The sequence below is a fragment of the Hemitrygon akajei genome, chromosome 30 (assembly GCF_048418815.1).
Source record: "Hemitrygon akajei chromosome 30, sHemAka1.3, whole genome shotgun sequence".
Lineage (NCBI taxonomy): Eukaryota > Metazoa > Chordata > Chondrichthyes > Myliobatiformes > Dasyatidae > Hemitrygon > Hemitrygon akajei.
In genome coordinates this window covers 37,010,230-37,026,631 of record NC_133153.1, presented here as the reverse complement: position 1 = coordinate 37,026,631, position 16,402 = coordinate 37,010,230, and the positions used below count along the sequence as shown (strand labels likewise).

The 16,402-nt window shown below is 46.2% G+C and overlaps 1 protein-coding gene across 2 annotated transcripts in view; it reads right to left on the bottom strand.

Moving 5' to 3' along the window:
- Positions 1 to 16,402, bottom strand: part of itga11a (integrin, alpha 11a) — a 195,205-nt gene that overhangs the window by 33,153 nt on the left and 145,650 nt on the right. For both annotated transcript variants that reach the window (XM_073032614.1, XM_073032615.1), the window contains 5 exons: positions 15,055 to 15,196; positions 11,548 to 11,646; positions 6,927 to 7,003; positions 3,012 to 3,101; positions 2,320 to 2,410 (listed from right to left, as the gene is read on the bottom strand). In XM_073032614.1, the coding sequence (XP_072888715.1) occupies positions 2,320 to 2,410; positions 3,012 to 3,101; positions 6,927 to 7,003; positions 11,548 to 11,646; positions 15,055 to 15,196 (499 nt within the window). The remainder of the gene's footprint in view (positions 1 to 2,319; positions 2,411 to 3,011; positions 3,102 to 6,926; positions 7,004 to 11,547; positions 11,647 to 15,054; positions 15,197 to 16,402) is intronic.

Here is a 16,402-nt window from a genome sequence, read left to right as displayed (position 1 = left end):
TCCGGTGGATCTGGAGTTACGTATAGGCCACGCAGGTAGGAGAGAAGATTTCCTGACCCAGAGGGAGTTCGTGAACTTTTACACTTCTGCCACTATCATTCAGTTCTGTTGATGTTTTTAGCAATGCCAAACTTTTATCACCAATGAACTAACTAACAATTATTGAAAGAGTTCCTGAAATTCTCAGAATTGTAGCATTTAGACTCATGTTTCCTGGTTTATTGCTAGCTAGTAATTAAGTGATGCAACCACGCTTAATGTTTCCACAGACTTCCTGTTAATATTTCTCCTTGGAAAGAGTTTTCTGCTTTAATTGTAAATAGCCCCTTGGATATTACTGAACTGAATCATATAATGGAAGGCCTGGAATTCTGGGCTGCCAATTAAACTGTGTGGTTTTGGCCAGGTCTGGTGCATCTCCTGCCCAGGGTCAGTATGGAACAGAACAGAATTAATTACAATCTTGTGTTTGTCTATCATTCTCGTTACTCTTTTATAGGAAAGATGCATTAAGCTGGCAGTAATATTTATGAGAATGTTGCCATGACTCAATGTCCTGAGTTATCAGGAGAGGTTGGATAGGCTCAGACTTTATTCAAGAGTCTGAAGGGCAATCTTGTAGAGGAGATTTGGATTCATTTATTTATCGCATGTACATCAAAACACACAGTGAAATGCATTGTTTGCGTTAACAACCAAAACAGCCGAAGGATGTGGCATGGTAGCGTAGTGGTTAGCGCAACGCTTTACAGTACCAGCGACCTGGGTTCAATTCCCGCCACGGCCTGTTAAGGAGTCTGAACATTCTCCATGTGACCGTGTGGGTTTCCTCTGGGTGCTCTGGTTTCCTTCCACAGTACAAAGACTTACCAGTTGGTAGATTGATTGGCCATTGTAACTTGTCCCATGGTTAGGCTAGGAATTCTGGGCACTGTGGCCTCGAAGGGATGAAGGGCCTATTCCATGCTATATCTCAAGAGGCAGCCTGCTATTGTGACCACAGATTCTGGTGGCAACAGATCATGCCCACAATGTTGGGCACAACAACACAAACATCATCAACAACAGCAGAACAGAAGCAAACAAAATAACAACAGCAAAGCAAGCCCCATCCTCCTATACACACACACACACACACACACACACACACACACACACACACACACACACACACACACACACACACACACACACACACACACACACACACACACACACACACACACACACACACACACACACACACACACACACACACACACACACACTCACACTCACTCTTCCCCAACCCCAGGGTAGGCCACCTCAAAGCCTTCGACTTACCCAGTGGACTCGCGGACTCACAGACCCAGGGCCTTTGGCCATTGGGCCCTAACTTCTGGACTTCCGATCGACCTTCAGACTTTTATCTTCAGCGTCAAACCCAGGAATTGCCGATGAAGGGACCCCGAACTCTAAATTTGCTGATTTGTGTACCTAGGGGGTCACTAGCTCTCATGCTTCTTGCCTGCACAGATCTCAAATCATGAGACTTGCCGACCTGGGTAGACTTTCTGATCTGATAGAGAGGGTGCGGGGGCACTAACCCTCATCCTCACTGGATATTGTCCACTACACTTGTCGGCATGTCACCTGTCCATGGATACCCTTCCTCACACATCCACATCGCTGGCCTTCGAACGTGGACCATGGAGCTGAGGTCTAGACTCCAGCCTGACATGTGACTTCCTCACATCCCTGTCTCTAAACCCTAACTCCCCTAGCTGTTCCCAAAACTATCCTTACAAACCTACAAAAAAAAACTAATTCTGAGCCATGACCTCGACAGAGACCACAGCTCGGTTCCATCTTGACTAGAGCATATGAATGCTCTCAGGGAAAGGGAATAAAAAAAAAGAGGGCATAGATTAAAGGTGAGGGGGTAAGATTTATAAAGGACAACTTTCTCAGGCAGTGGATGGTGTGTACGTGAAATGAGCTGCCAGAGAAAGTGGTTGAGGCAGGTGCGATGACAACATTTAAGACACTTGGATAAGTATGTGGATTTAAAATTAGAGGGTTATGGGCAAAAGGAATCAGCTTAGATAAGCATCTTGGTCAGCATGGATGAATTGGGCCGAAGGGCCTGTTTTTGTGTTTATTATTCTATGACTGTGACTCTATGATGCTCCAGGGTCATTAGGTAACTCTCACCATGAAGAGCTCCTGGTACCGATCAAGGTGCTCTCCAGCAACAGCCCAGGACTTCAGAGGAGTATGGGAAGAAAGTGTAGGAAAGACTCCCAAATGAAACATGTAAATAAATAGAATTGGACTTACTGTGAAGGAGAAGTTAAACGGGGGGTCAAAATCTCCATTTTCCTGCAGCTCTTCCACTGATTTCAAATCGTAGCGATCGGGACTGGATTTCCTGTCCCAACAAAATAAATTCAGCAAATGGGCAAGAGAACAGAAACTGCCACAAAGGTAAAAAATGACAGATCCTGCAGATGCTGGAAGTCTTCAGCCACACACACAAAATGCTGGAGGAACTCAGCAGGTCAGGCAGCTTCTACGGAGAGGAATAAGCAGTCGACCTTTTGGGCCGAGACCCTTTATCAGGACTGGAAATGATGCAGGAAGAAGCCAGAATAAGGAGGTAGGGGTGAGAGGGAAGGAGTACAAACTGGCAGGTGGTAGGTGAAGCCAGGTGAGGGGGGAGGTGGGAGGGTGGAGGAGAGGGGATGAAATAAGAAGCTGGGAGGTGATAAGTGGAAGAGGATTGAATGGAGTTTGAGTGACGTGTTTAACCAATATTCCAAAGTGCTCTGGGAAACATAAATCAGACAGAGATGGACGATGTGAGACATTAAGAGTGGAAAGTAAAAGGAAGACGTGTGGAGGGAGGTGGAGAGGTAGAGTGGTCAGGTGGCTAGCCGTAGGTTATGTAGTGTATAATGAATGGGGGCTCGGACGAGCTGACCTGCCTGAAGTAGAAAGTTCACGGTGAAGGCAGGTTATATAAGAGATACCTGGTGAGAAGGATATCTGCTTCATATCGCACAGGAACGTGGAGATGGTACGTGTTGTCTTGAAGAGTTTCTTCTGCTTCTTCACTGTCACTGAACAAATTTAAAATAGATACTGTAAATTAGATACGCATGGTGCAATTAACAAGGGCAGCCTACCCAGTGCAAACTCATGAACTGATCCCTCTATTCAACAACTTGCAGCACTTGCTGGAACGTTGTGGGCATGCTATGTTGGCGTCAGAATGTGCGCGGGCTGCCCGCAGCACATCCTTTGGTGTGTTGGTTGTTAATGCAATCTAATGTTTGAATGTATGTTTCGATGTTCATGTGATAAGTAAATCTGAATCTGAATAGAACTAATTGCTGAAAATCTACAGAAAGCTTACAGGGAGGTGATTCTTCAAACAAAGCATAAAGAAAAGCACAGGGGCGCCTCCACTCCCTGATGAGATTGGGGCGAGCAAGGCTCCATTCCAGCCACATTCTACAGGACCACCACTGAGATTGTCCTCCGTAAGACCCTGCGACAGATTGTGAGGACTGCTGAGAGAACTATTGCGTCTCTTCCAACCCCTGCCCCTCATCCAGGACATACACCAGAAGTGTGTTTGCAGAGCCCTGAGCTTTGATAAGGACCCCTCCTGTCCGTCTCATTATCTCTTTGACCTGCTGCCGTCAGGCAGAGGGTACTGCAGTATAATAACAAGGACGGTTAGGTTGAGAGGCAACTTCTCCTCCCAGACTGAGAGACTTCTGAACACCCTACAATCACCCAGTACACATTGTTATTGCAATGTTAGTAGCAGTATACTGTTGTATATTTAACTATATAACACGCATGCACTTTACGTCAACTTGTACATCTAGAGATTTTTTTATTCTGTTAATATTATTTTACGTATGTGTTATATGTACTGTGTTTTGCACCTGGTCCCAGAGGAACGCGGTTTCATTTAGCTGTATGCATGTGTATGGATGAACGACAATAAATTTGAATGTAAACTTGAACTACAGGAAAAATAACAACTGGAATAGAAATTTAGACCTTAATCTAACACACACAGCATAGCCAATGAAGCAGCTTAAGAAGTGTCATTGCTGTTGTCATTGTGAAACATGAAACATGATTATCAATCTGTTAGCAAGCTCCCACAGTGATACTACACCAGTAGCTTGGGCACAGAACTCTGGTACTTTGCTGGAGGAGGAATGCAGGTTCAGAGGTGGTTAAGTGATGCTGATTGAGACACGAGCAAGGAGCCACTCCCCTAATCCCGTCCGAAGGAGTGGACGACACGAGATAGGAGACACGGCCTCTGTTTAACAACAAGCTACTGCACCGCCAACAAGGCAGCTCTCCCACAACACTGCACCAGAGCGGTTCTCAATCCCATATCCAGCCTTCACAAAGGTGGAAGTGTCAAAGTCAAAGTAAATTTATTATCAACATACATATATATATTTTTAAGAGATACGGGACAATGAGTCTGTGCTGCTCATTTAGACTGATTAACCTACAAACCTGTACGTCTTTGTTCTAGGGGAGGAAACCAGAGCCCCTGGGGTCGCAGGCGGTTGCACGTATCAAAGTATGTGTATCTCACCAGATACTAATTGAGATTTATTTTCTTGTTGGTATTTACAGGAAATAAAGAAATACAATGGAATTTACAAAAAGCTATATGCAAATAAAGACTGACAAATACCAAATGTGCAAAAGAAGACAAATTGTGGAATTAATAATAAAAAAAACAATACTGAGGACACGAGTTGTAGAGACCTTGAAAATGAGTCCGTAGGTCGTGGAATCAGTTCCGTGTTGAGGTGAGCGAAGTTATCCACGCTGGTTCAAGAGTCTGACGGCTGAGGGTATTAATTGTTCCTAGACCTGGTGGTGTGGGGCCTAAGAAGGATGGTAGCAAGAAGGAAGCATGGCCTGGATGGTGGGGATCTTTGATGATGGATGCTGCTTTCCTGCAGTAGTGCTCCTTGTAGATGTGCTCAGTGGTGGTGAAAGCTTTGCCTGTAGAGTGGTACACTAAGCTACAGTCAGTAGAGATGCACAGGCCAAGGGAGCCTTGGGTGGAAGGAAGGGGGTGAGGACTTGAGGGCTCGAGCAATGATGGAAACCTTCCAAGAGGCCCAGGTGCTGAATGCTTCCCGCTTGCACTGTGTGTGTGACTGGGAACACCAATGAAAGACAGTGGGCAGAGAATGCTGGTTGTAGAACTGCTGCCATTCCTGATTGGACGCTAGCAGAAATCCTTCATCAGCTTGCACTTCAAGAAGGCTGAGGCGCTTTTAAAATCATCATTACTACTAGGTTTAAATCAAACTCGCTTCTTAGCACCACACACAAAATGCGGGAGGAACTCAGCATGTCAGGAAGCATCTATGGAGGGGAATAAACTGTTAATGCTTTAGGCTGAGGCCCTTTATCAGGACTAGGAAGGAAGAAGAGGCCAGAACCCAGAATAAGAAGGTGGGGAACGAGAACAAGCTGGCAGGTGATAGGCAAGATCAGGTGAGGGGAAAGGGTGATGAATGATGTGAGAAGCTGGCAGGTGATAGGCGAGATCAGGTGAGGGGAAAGGGTGATGAATGATGTGAGAAGTTGGCAGGTGATAGGCGAGATCAGGTGAGGGGAAAGGGTGATGAATGATGTGAGAAGCTGGCAGGTGATAGGCGAGATCAGGTGAGGGGAGAGGGTGATGAATGAAGTGAGAAGCTGGCAGGTGATAGGCGAGATCAGATAAGGGGAGAGGGTGATGAATGATGTGAGAAGCTGGCAGGTGATAGGCGAGAACAGGTGGGGGAGAAGGTGATGAATGATGTGAGAAGCTGGCAGGTGATAGGTGAGATCAGGTGAGGGGAGAGGGTGATGAATAATGTGAGAAGCTGGCAGGTGATAGGCGAGATCAGGTGAGGGGAGAGGGTGATGAATGATGTGAGAAGCTGGCAGGTGATAGGCGAGATCAGGTGAGGGGAGAGGGTGATGAATGATGTGAGAAGCTGGCAGGTGATAGGCGAGATCAGGTGAGGAGAGAGGGTGATGAATGATGTGAGAAGCTGGCAGGTGATAGGCGAGATCAGGTGAGGAGAGAGGGTGATGAATGATGTGAGAAGCTGGCAGGTGATAGGCGAGATCAGGTGAGGAGAGAGGGTGATGAATGATGTGAGAAGCTGGCAGGTGATAGGCGAGATCAGGTGAGGGGAGAGGGTGATGAATGATGTGAGAAGCTGGCAGGTGATAGGCGAGATCAGGTGAGGGGAGAGGGTGATGAATGATGTGAGAAGCTGGCAGGTGATAGGCGAGATCAGGTGAGGAGAGAGGGTGATGAATGATGTGAGAAGCTGGCAGGTGATAGGCGAGATCAGGTGGGGGAGAGGGTGATGAATGATGTGAGAAGCTGGCAGGTGATAGGCGAGATCAGGTGAGGAGAGAGGGTGATGAATGATGTGAGAAGCTGGCAGGTGATAGGTGAGATCAGGTGAGGGGAGAGGGTGATGAATGATGTGAGAAGCTGGCAGGTGATAGGCGAGATCAGGTGGGGGAGAGGGTGATGAATGATGTGAGAAGCTGGCAGGTGATAGGCGAGATCAGGTGAGGGGAGAGGGTGATGAATGATGTGAGAAGCTGGCAGGTGATAGGCGAGATCAGGTGAGGGGAGAGGGGGATGAATGATGTGAGAAGCTGGCAGATGATAGGTGAGATCAGGTGAGGAGAGAGGGTGATGAATGATGTGAGAAGCTGGCAGGTGATAGGCGAGATCAGGTGAGGGGAGAGGGTGATGAATGATGTGAGAAGCTGGCAGGTGATAGGAAGAAGAGGTAAAGGGCTGAAGAAGGATTCTGGAAGGAGGAGAGGAGAGTGAACCATTGAAGAAAGGGACGGAGAACGCAACAGTTTATTACCTGCTGGCAGTAACAGTTAGTTCCACATTGTCCAGGAAGATGGAACGGCTGAACTCGAACTCCAGACGGAAAGCCACCTGTGGAGATCAGAAACAACGTCAGCCCAAAACGCAGAGGTGACCGATCTCAGAGAACCAGCCCTGTCACCGGGGCCACTGGCTGCAAACTCAGGGCTTTGGCGCATCGGCAAGAAGCCATATCCCAGGAAAGACTGAAGTCCAACCTCCCTGCATTCTTCACAGGGTTGAAAAATCTTCCCTTGCCAGGGTTTCCAGAAATAATTTAATCTCTTTTTGTTTTTGAAAAGATTGGATCGAATAACTAACTTAAAGGATCAGAGGCTGCGTCAGCAACACAGATAAAGTTTGTAGGGTGTAGGAGCCAGAGCAGCCCGGTGCAGCTAGGGTTTCCACTTGCACTCTGGCACTGGTTACTGCTCCCATTGCCACGCAGTTACATTCTTAGCTCCTGATCACTTGAAATTAAATCCAGAGAGCGAAAGGCAGGATTCTGTTTATGCTGCAGAATTCGTCTTTCCTGAGTAGGGTCAGTCCAAGAACAGTGGAAAGGTCTGGTATGTCCCTGTGTGTGTAGCACCCTAATCATCTCCAGCAGGTTAACTTTATAACCAAGACTAAATCAACTTAAATCCTCTTTTCCTTTTTTCTCCCCCCCTTTGCATTCCTGTCCCTTTTATTGTGCAGACACTGATCCCTTAAACCTGCGCTGTGAAGAGTGATGTTGTGGTCGGATGCCAGTGTCCTAGATTAACAAATTAGAGTCACAGAATAATGCCATCACTGAAAGAGGCCCTTCGGCCCATCTCATCCACGCCAACCAAGATGCTCATCTAAGCTGGTCTCCTTTACTTTATTTAGTCATACAGTGTGAAGTAGACCCTTCCAACCCAACCAACTGCACCAACTAGCAACCCATCTATTAAACACTAGCCCAGGGGTTCCTCACCTTTTTTATGTCATGGACCCCTACCATTATCTGAGGAGTCCATGGACACTAGGTTGGGAAACCAAGAATCCTGAGGATACCTGAATCAAATTCAAATTTAATTATCATTCAACCAGGCATGAATACAGCCGAACGAAACAGAGTTTCTCTGGGACCAAGGTGCAAAACGTACACAACACATTCAAAATAGTGAGCAAAAAAACAAACAAACACATATATAGTCCAAGATCCTGAGTGACATGTCCTGCAAGTCGATTGTACAGATACCCAGCTGTGCGCAACTACTGCAATCCAGCCTGTCATTCCACTGTTCAAACACTGGAGGGCAGCACTGATAGGAGAGGCCAGCCTCCAACTGAGCATGGACACCATGCTACACTGCCTCTGGCATCTCTCTCCTGCGCCTTCACGGAAAGAATGTACAAACTCCTTACAGATGGCACCAGAATTGTCTGGAAAGCCTGAACTGTAATATCATTGCATTAACCATAATGCTACCATGGCATCTACATACTCTGCAGATACTGATCCTTTCGACTTGTGCTGTGAACAATGGTGTGGTAGCTGGGTTCCAACATACTAGATTAACAATGTAGAGTCACAGAGTAACACAGCACAGGTACAGGCCCTTCGGTCCATCTCATCCGTGCCAACCAATATGCCCATCTCAGCTGTTCCCATTTGGCCCATATCCATCTGAACTTTCCACCTGTACTTATCCAAATGTTCTCTAAATATCAATATTGCAACACCAGGTTCAGGAACAGTTATTACCCAAAACATCAGGCTCCTGAACCAGAGAGGATAGCTTCACTTAACACTGATTTTACAACCTGCAGACTCACTTTCAGAGATCATGACGATGACTGAGAACATGAATTGTAAAGAATCCCTGAAAGTGAATCTGTACGTTGTGGGATCGGTTCAGAAATGTGTTGTCAAATTAATATTATTAAGTGCTGTGTTGTATGATGTGGGCGATCATTGTCTTTGACCATGATTGTTCCTGGCAAATTTTTCTGCAGAAGTGGCTTGCATTTCCTTCTTCTGGGCAGTGTTTTGACAAGACGGGTGACCCCCACCCCCCAGCCATTATCAATACTCTTCAGAGATTATCTGCCTGGTGTCAGTGGTCACATAACCACGACTTGTGATATGCACCGGCTGCTCATATAACCATCCACCACCTGGCTCCCATGGCTTCATGTGACCCTTTTCAGGGGGCTAAGTAGATGCTACATCTTGCCCAAGGGTAACCCACAGGCTAGAGGAGGGAAGGAGCACCTTACACCTCCTCGGTTAGAGACGTATTTCTACACCCCACCACCTTATGTTCTCAGTATTGATTTTTTATTTGCACAAGGGGAAGGCTTCAGGAGTAACACCGAGGAAAAATCTGGAGCTGGAGTCCTTCTTTGAGTTTAAAGCCAACTGGCAGCTCCTGCAACGCTGCAGTTGCCAACACGTGCCTGTCTCTGCCGTTGCTTTGGATTCATCGCTGCGTGGAGAGGGGAAGCCTTCTGCATGGGCAACAGCTTGCTCTCCATATTGTGCTGCCCTGGCTTGTGTATCACAGACAGCTGTGACGTAACATCCATGGTTGATCTCGGCCAATGGAGGGCCTCAAGGATAGAGTTATCCTTCAGACTAAATGTTCTAATTAGTCTCCTACGTACAACTTAATGACAAGAACTCAAATCACACTACACAGCTGGGAAATTGAATGATCAGATGCCATGATGACTGGGTAGTGGTGAAAAGCCATCGAGATCATTCTTGTGAGGATTGGAGGTGTTTGCCACCACCCTTAGGCCTGTAGTCTACATATAACTCCAGCCCCACAGTGGTGTAATAAACTCTTAACTACCTCCTGAAGTGGTTTAATGAGGCACTCAATTACACCAAAACTGCAGTGATAAAAAATAACAGCAGACTGCAATGTCACAATAATACACTGTACAATATTCGCACTGCATACAACATACTATGTACAGTTTCAAGTTAAAATACAATTATTACTATTTACAAGAGGCAGAAGGGCCTATGCTATATCTCTAAATACAATAATACACTCAAGCTCCTGAGGGGCCCACCATTCCCAGAAATCCCCCATCGTTCCCATGGACATCACCTGCTCTTTCTCCAGAGTCATCAGGTCATGCATGTAACCATGGAAGCAGAGCAGGCAGTCAGCTTGGGCAGAGTGCACAAACTCTCTTTCCCCAGCAGTCGTTACTGTCTGATCCTGGCCATTACATACCCAAGCGTCCTGCAGTTTCTCCTGCCGTCAGGTACTAAAACCCAGCAATCTGAGCCTCTACTTCTCCCGGAATTGCTTCCTGCATCTGCAAAATCTTTTGAGACTTCTTTTTCCCTAATACCCTCCTGACCCATCAGTGAGTCACTGTTAACAGACTGCCAATGTTACTTAGGTGTTAAGGCTCCCATTGGATACTAGAGAGTTATTTCCATACCCAGGATATTAATTCCCAGGACACCGTGGGACTCTGGGGCAGTGTCTACAGTTGACGATGGTTTTCCTGGTTTCCACAAGGGAGAAATGAATATCTCGTCAGCTTGTACTAGCCTTCATAGTGATAGAGAAATATGGCTCTGAAACAGGCCGTTCAGCCCATTGAGACCATGCTGACCTTTGAACGTCTTCTTATATAATTTGACATTGCCCCTTTTAGAACACAGAACACTACAGCATACTCTTAGGCCCACAATGTTGTGCCGATCTTTTAACCTACTGTAAGATCAATCTAACCCTTCCCTCATATAGAGCTCTGCATTGTTCTATCATCCATGTGCCTATCTACGAGTTTCTTAAATCCCCCTAATGCATCTGCCTCTACCACCAGCACTGGCAGGGCATTCTCTGTGTAAAGAACTTCCCTCTAATATCCCCCCACCCCCCATATACTTTTGATGGTGGGATGGAGATATGTCTCTACCAAAAGAGGTTTAAAGCACTCCTTCCTTCTGCTAGCCTGCAGGTCACCCTTGGGCAAGGTGTGGCACGTGCTTAGCCCCCAGATTTAGGGTCAAGTGAACCCATGGGAGCAGGAAGTGGATGGTCATATGTGCAGCTAGTGCACATCACAGGCCCTGGTTACTTGACCATTGACGCCAGGCAGACAATCTCTGAAGAGCATTCATAACGGCTGGGGTCACCCGTCTTGTAAAGACACTGCCAAGAAGTTGGCAATAGCAAACCATTCCTATAGAAAAATTTGCCAAAAACAATCATGGTTATGGAGAGACCATGATTGCCCATGCCAGGCAACACAGCACAGAACGAATGAATGAACTTTTCTCCAATCACCTTACAAATACACCCTTTTGTATCAGCCACTTCAGCCCTGGAAATTAATTCTCCCCACATTTTGATAAAGCCTTCTAGCTCCCCCAATCCTCCACCAGGGTCAATTTACAGTGGCCAGTTAAGTTACCAGCCTGCGTATCTCAGGATGTGGAAGGAAACTAGAGCAGCACGTGCTCACAGTGTGTAACGTACAGACTCCACACTGACAGCACCCAGGCTCAGGATTGGAGCCGCGCCTCTGGTGCTGTGGGGGAAATGGATGTGCTAGCTGCGACACTCTGTTCTCCAATGAGAACGTGACCCTGGCCCATAGAATAAGCCTCTTACCTTGGACTGGGACCTGAACACTGGGTAAGCGACTGTGCACACTTTGCTGTGGTACCATTTTTCCAACATGTTGCAGTCAATTTTCATATCCGAATCATCCTGTAATAAGAAAAGGTAAAATAGGACGTGAGGCATTGCCTCATTGCAGAGGGAGGCCTGTGGAAGGGGCATGCAGAGAATGTTTCTAATAGTGGGGGAGTCTAGGACCAGACAGTACAGCCTCAGAACACTCGGACACCCTTTTGGAACAGAGATGAGGAGGAATTTCTTTAGCCAGAAGCAGGTAAATTCATTGCCACAGATAGCTGTGGAAGCGAAATCATAAGGTTGATAGGTTTTTGATTGGTAAGGGTGTCAAATTTATGGGGAGGAAAAGGAGAGTAAGGTTGAGAGGGTATATAAACCAGCCATAATGGAATGGTGAAATAAACTTGATGGGCTGAATGGCCGAATTCTGCTCCTATGTCTCATGGCCTTAAGGACTTTAAATGAGTGACAATCTGTGCGGTGTGGGGAATCAGCAGGTCGGACAACATCCGTGGGAGGAAAGGGACTGTTGAGACCCTGCATCAGGACCTAGATTCATCTTGACATGGGTCTACAACTGAACCTTGACCTCAGTATATTTCTGTCCAATGCGCCATCCCAATGCAGGCTGTGTGTGGTGTGACACTCAACGCAGCAGCTGCATCTGACTGTTCAACAGTCAGCATTCTTTCCAAGTAATCAGCAACCCCATAAAACCTCTCAGCCCAATCCACGGAGCACAGTTTCACATTACCCAACTTTGGCAGGGGTAGTTTCATAATGACGATTCATTGTACGTGGCTGTTATTTTAATACTACTTAATTACAGTGCTTATAAAATTGACCTATTTAAAAGGAAAATATTCTTGTCGATGAAGGGGATTGTGGTGGGCAGGAGGTAGGGGCTGCGGACAGTTCCAATGGCAGCTCTCCAACCACAACTTGCCATTTATATAAACTCAAGAGATTCCGCAAATGCTGGAAATCCAGAGCAATACACAAAAAGTACTGGAGGAACTCAGCAGGTCAGTCATCACAAACAGTTTTGGGCTGAGAGTCTTCATCAGGACTGTTCAATTTATGACGGTTTTAAGGAGAGGCTCCAGAGGATGTTCACTAGGACGATGCTAGCAACGAAAGGGTTAACACATTAGCATGTTAGCATTTATTTTGAGAGGAGCAGAATACAAAAGCCAGGAAGTAACGTTGAGGATTTAGAAGGTACTGGTGAGGCTTCACTTGGAATATTGTGAGCAGTTTTGGGCTTTTATGTAAAAGGTGCGCTGACACTGGAGAAGGTCAGAGGAGGTTCACAGGAATGATTCTGGTGAAGAAAGGGTTACCATATGAGGACTGATTGATGGCTCTGGGCCCGTACTCACTGCAATTCAGAAGAATGAAACCCATCAAAAGTTGAAAGGCCCAGAGAGAGAGGATGTGTCGAGGACCTTTTTCCCTTGGTGGGGGAGCCGAGGACCAGAGGACCTCAAAATAGAGGGATGTCCATTCAGAACAGAGATGAGGAGGAATTTCTTTAGTCAGAGAGTGGTGAATCTGTGGAATTTGTTGCCACAAGAGATTGTGGAGGCAAAATCTTTGGGTACATTGAAAGCTGAGGTTGATAGATCCTTGATTATTCAGGGCATGAAGGGATATGGGGAGAAGGCAGGAGACTGGGGCTGAGAGAGAAATGGATCAGCCATGATGAAATGGAGGAGCAGACTCGATGGGCCAAATGGTCTTATTCTGCTCCTACATCTTATGGGTTATGGTCTTAATGAGGAGCATTTGTTGGCTCTGGGCCTGTACTCACTGGAGTTTAGATCAATTAGGAGTGATCTCATTGAAACCTCAGAAATATTGAGGGTCCTAGATGGAATCAATGTGAAAAGGATGCTTCCAACAGTGAAGGAGTCCAGGACCAAAGGGCACAGCCTCAGGATATAAGGATTGGATGAGGCAGAATTTCTTTAGCTAGAGGGTGGCAAATCTGTAGAATATACTGCCACAAACAAGCTGTGGAGGCCAAGTTATTGGGTATATTGGAAGTGGTGGTTAATAGGTTCTTGATTAGTAAGGGCATCAAAGATTACAGGGGGAAGGCAGGAGAATGGGGTTGAGAGGGCTAATAATTCAGACATGATGGAATGGCAGAGCAGACTCGATGGGCTGAATGGCCTAATTCTGCTCCTATATCTGATGGTCTTATTTATCTGGTGCCTTTAAGGGAGAGGTTTTGGGGTACTTGGAGACACATGATAAAATAGGCCAAAGTCGGCATAGTTTCCTTAAGGAGAAATCTTGCCTGTTGGAATCCTTTGAGGAAATAACAAGCAGGATAAACAAAGAAGAGTCAGTGGATGTTGCTTACTTAGATTTTCAGAAGGCCTCCGACAAGGTGCTGCATGTGAGGCTACTCAGCAAATAAGGGAACATCGTATTACAGGCATGGATAGAAGATTAATTGACTGGCAGGGGGCAAAGTGGGTATGAAGTGAGCCTTTTCTGGTTGGCTACTGGTGACTAGTGGCGTTCTGCAGCGGTTGGCATTGGGGCCACTGCCTTTCATGTTATATGTCAATGATTTGGATGATGGAATTGATGGCTTTGTGGATGATATGAATATAGGTGGAGGGGCAGGTAATGTTGAGGAAGCAGGGGGTTTGCAGAAGGACTTGTACAGATTGAGAGAATGGGCAAAGAAGTGGCAGATGGAACATAGTGTAGTGTAGTCATATACTTTGGAATAAGGAATAAAAGCACAGACTGTTTTCGAGATGGGAAGAAAATTCAAAAATCGGAGGTGCAAAGGGACTGGGGAGCCCTTCTGCCAGATCACCCTAAAGGTTAACTTGTAGGTTGAGTCAATGATAAGGAATGCAAATGCGATGTTAGCATTCATTTTGTGAGGAATAGAATATAAAAGCATGGATGTGGCACAGAAGCTTTATAAGGCATTGGTCAGACCACGCTTGGAGTATTGTGAACAGTTCTGGGCCCCTTACTTAAAAGATGTGCTGGCATTAGAGAAGGTCCAGAGGAGGCTCACAAGAATGATTCTGGTCGTGAAAGGGTTAATGCATGAGGAGTGTTTGTAGGGATTTCAGATACACTGAGGTGGCTTAAAGAACAAGTTATATTATAGGCCAAAAAGGAGTACAAATTACTGGAGCTGGTTTCAAACTTTCATCTTCTTTGTAAGAAAACAGCCTAATCCTTCAAGGTTGAGCTGGCTTTGGACTGGAATGTGAAAACAGCCCAGGAGAACTGTGTACGTGAACTTAAGCCCTGTGGATTTTTGTTACAGGTTTTGATTGCTCCACGCTTAGGAACATAACATATGGAATGCTGCATTGATGGTTTAATCATCGTGGTATGCTATGTCAGTAGGTGAAGGTTATAGAGCTGCAGGTGGTTGGGTGGTTTATCACAAGGAAGGGTGCTGACGGGAGTTATCGAGGTTGTAGAGAGGTCACTCACCTTCTGTGTGAGGCTGGCAAATTGCAGGTTCCTGGAGAAGGTGATGTTGAGGATGGTGCTGTAGGCATTCTCCCGCTTATTCTCCAGCCAGGTGTCCACAACCAACCTCCGCCGCGTGTCCTGAATAGTGTAGGGAAACTGGCTGCAAAAGACCCAAGCCATGAGTTGCTGGATGGCAGGTCGATTCACTGTTGATTTACCATCTTCTTAACCAATCTCAGGTTTCAAACTCCAAAGTTACAGAGTCATAGGCATAGAGCACTACAGCACAGTCCACTTGTTCCATGCTGAACTGATTCTCTGCCTAGTCCTGTCTGCCTGCACCTGAACCATACATCTCCAAACTCTCCCATCCACGTACTTATCCAAACGTTACAGTGAACTCGTAATGAGCTCTTCGGGCCTGTGCGGGACACCGGAGAGTGTTGGGCTCTGAGGAGTGGAGAGCAGGTTTGTAAATCTGGCGGATGCAAAAGATGTTGGGAATGGCGAGGGTGGAGGGGTGTGGGACAGGTGACAGAGAAGGAATGACAGGGGTGGGGGTGGTGTGGGTGCAGACACACCCAGCCCTGAGACACCAAGCATGGTCATTTGATTCCAAACAATTGGTTTATTGATCATTACAGAATGTCTCTCTGGTGCTTCTCACTCCCTTCCCTTTTCCCAACCATGATTCCCCTCTCCCTGCCCGCTTCCCACTCTCAGTCCACAATAGATGCCCATATCAGAATCAGGTTAATCATCGCTCACATATGTTATAAAATTTGTTTTTTTTTGTGGCAGCAGTACAGTGCAATACATAAAATTAGTACAGAACTGTGCAAGAAGTCTTAGGCACCCTATCTCTATATACACTGTACATTGAAACATATAACCATATAACAATTACAGCATGGAAACAGGCCATCTCGGCCCTTCTAGTCCGTGCCGAACACTTACTCTCACCTAGTCCCACTGACCTGCACTCAGCCCATAACCCTCCATTCCTTTCCTGTCCATATACCTATCCAATTTTACTTTAAGTGACAATATCAAACCTGCCTCTACCACTTCTACTGGAAGCTCATTCCACACAGCTACCACTCTCTGAGTAAAGAAGTTCCCCCTCATGTTACCCCTAAACTTTTGCCCCCTAACTCTCAACTCATGTCCTCTTGTTTGAATCTCCCCTACTCTCAATGGAAAAAGCCTGTCCACGTCAACTCTATCTATCCCCCTCATAATTTTAAATACCTCTATCAAGTCCCCCCTCAACCTTCTACGCTCCAAAGAATAAAGACCTAACTTGTTCAACCTTTCTCTGTTACATATAGTGAAATATGCTTTTCTGCATTAACAATCAACACAA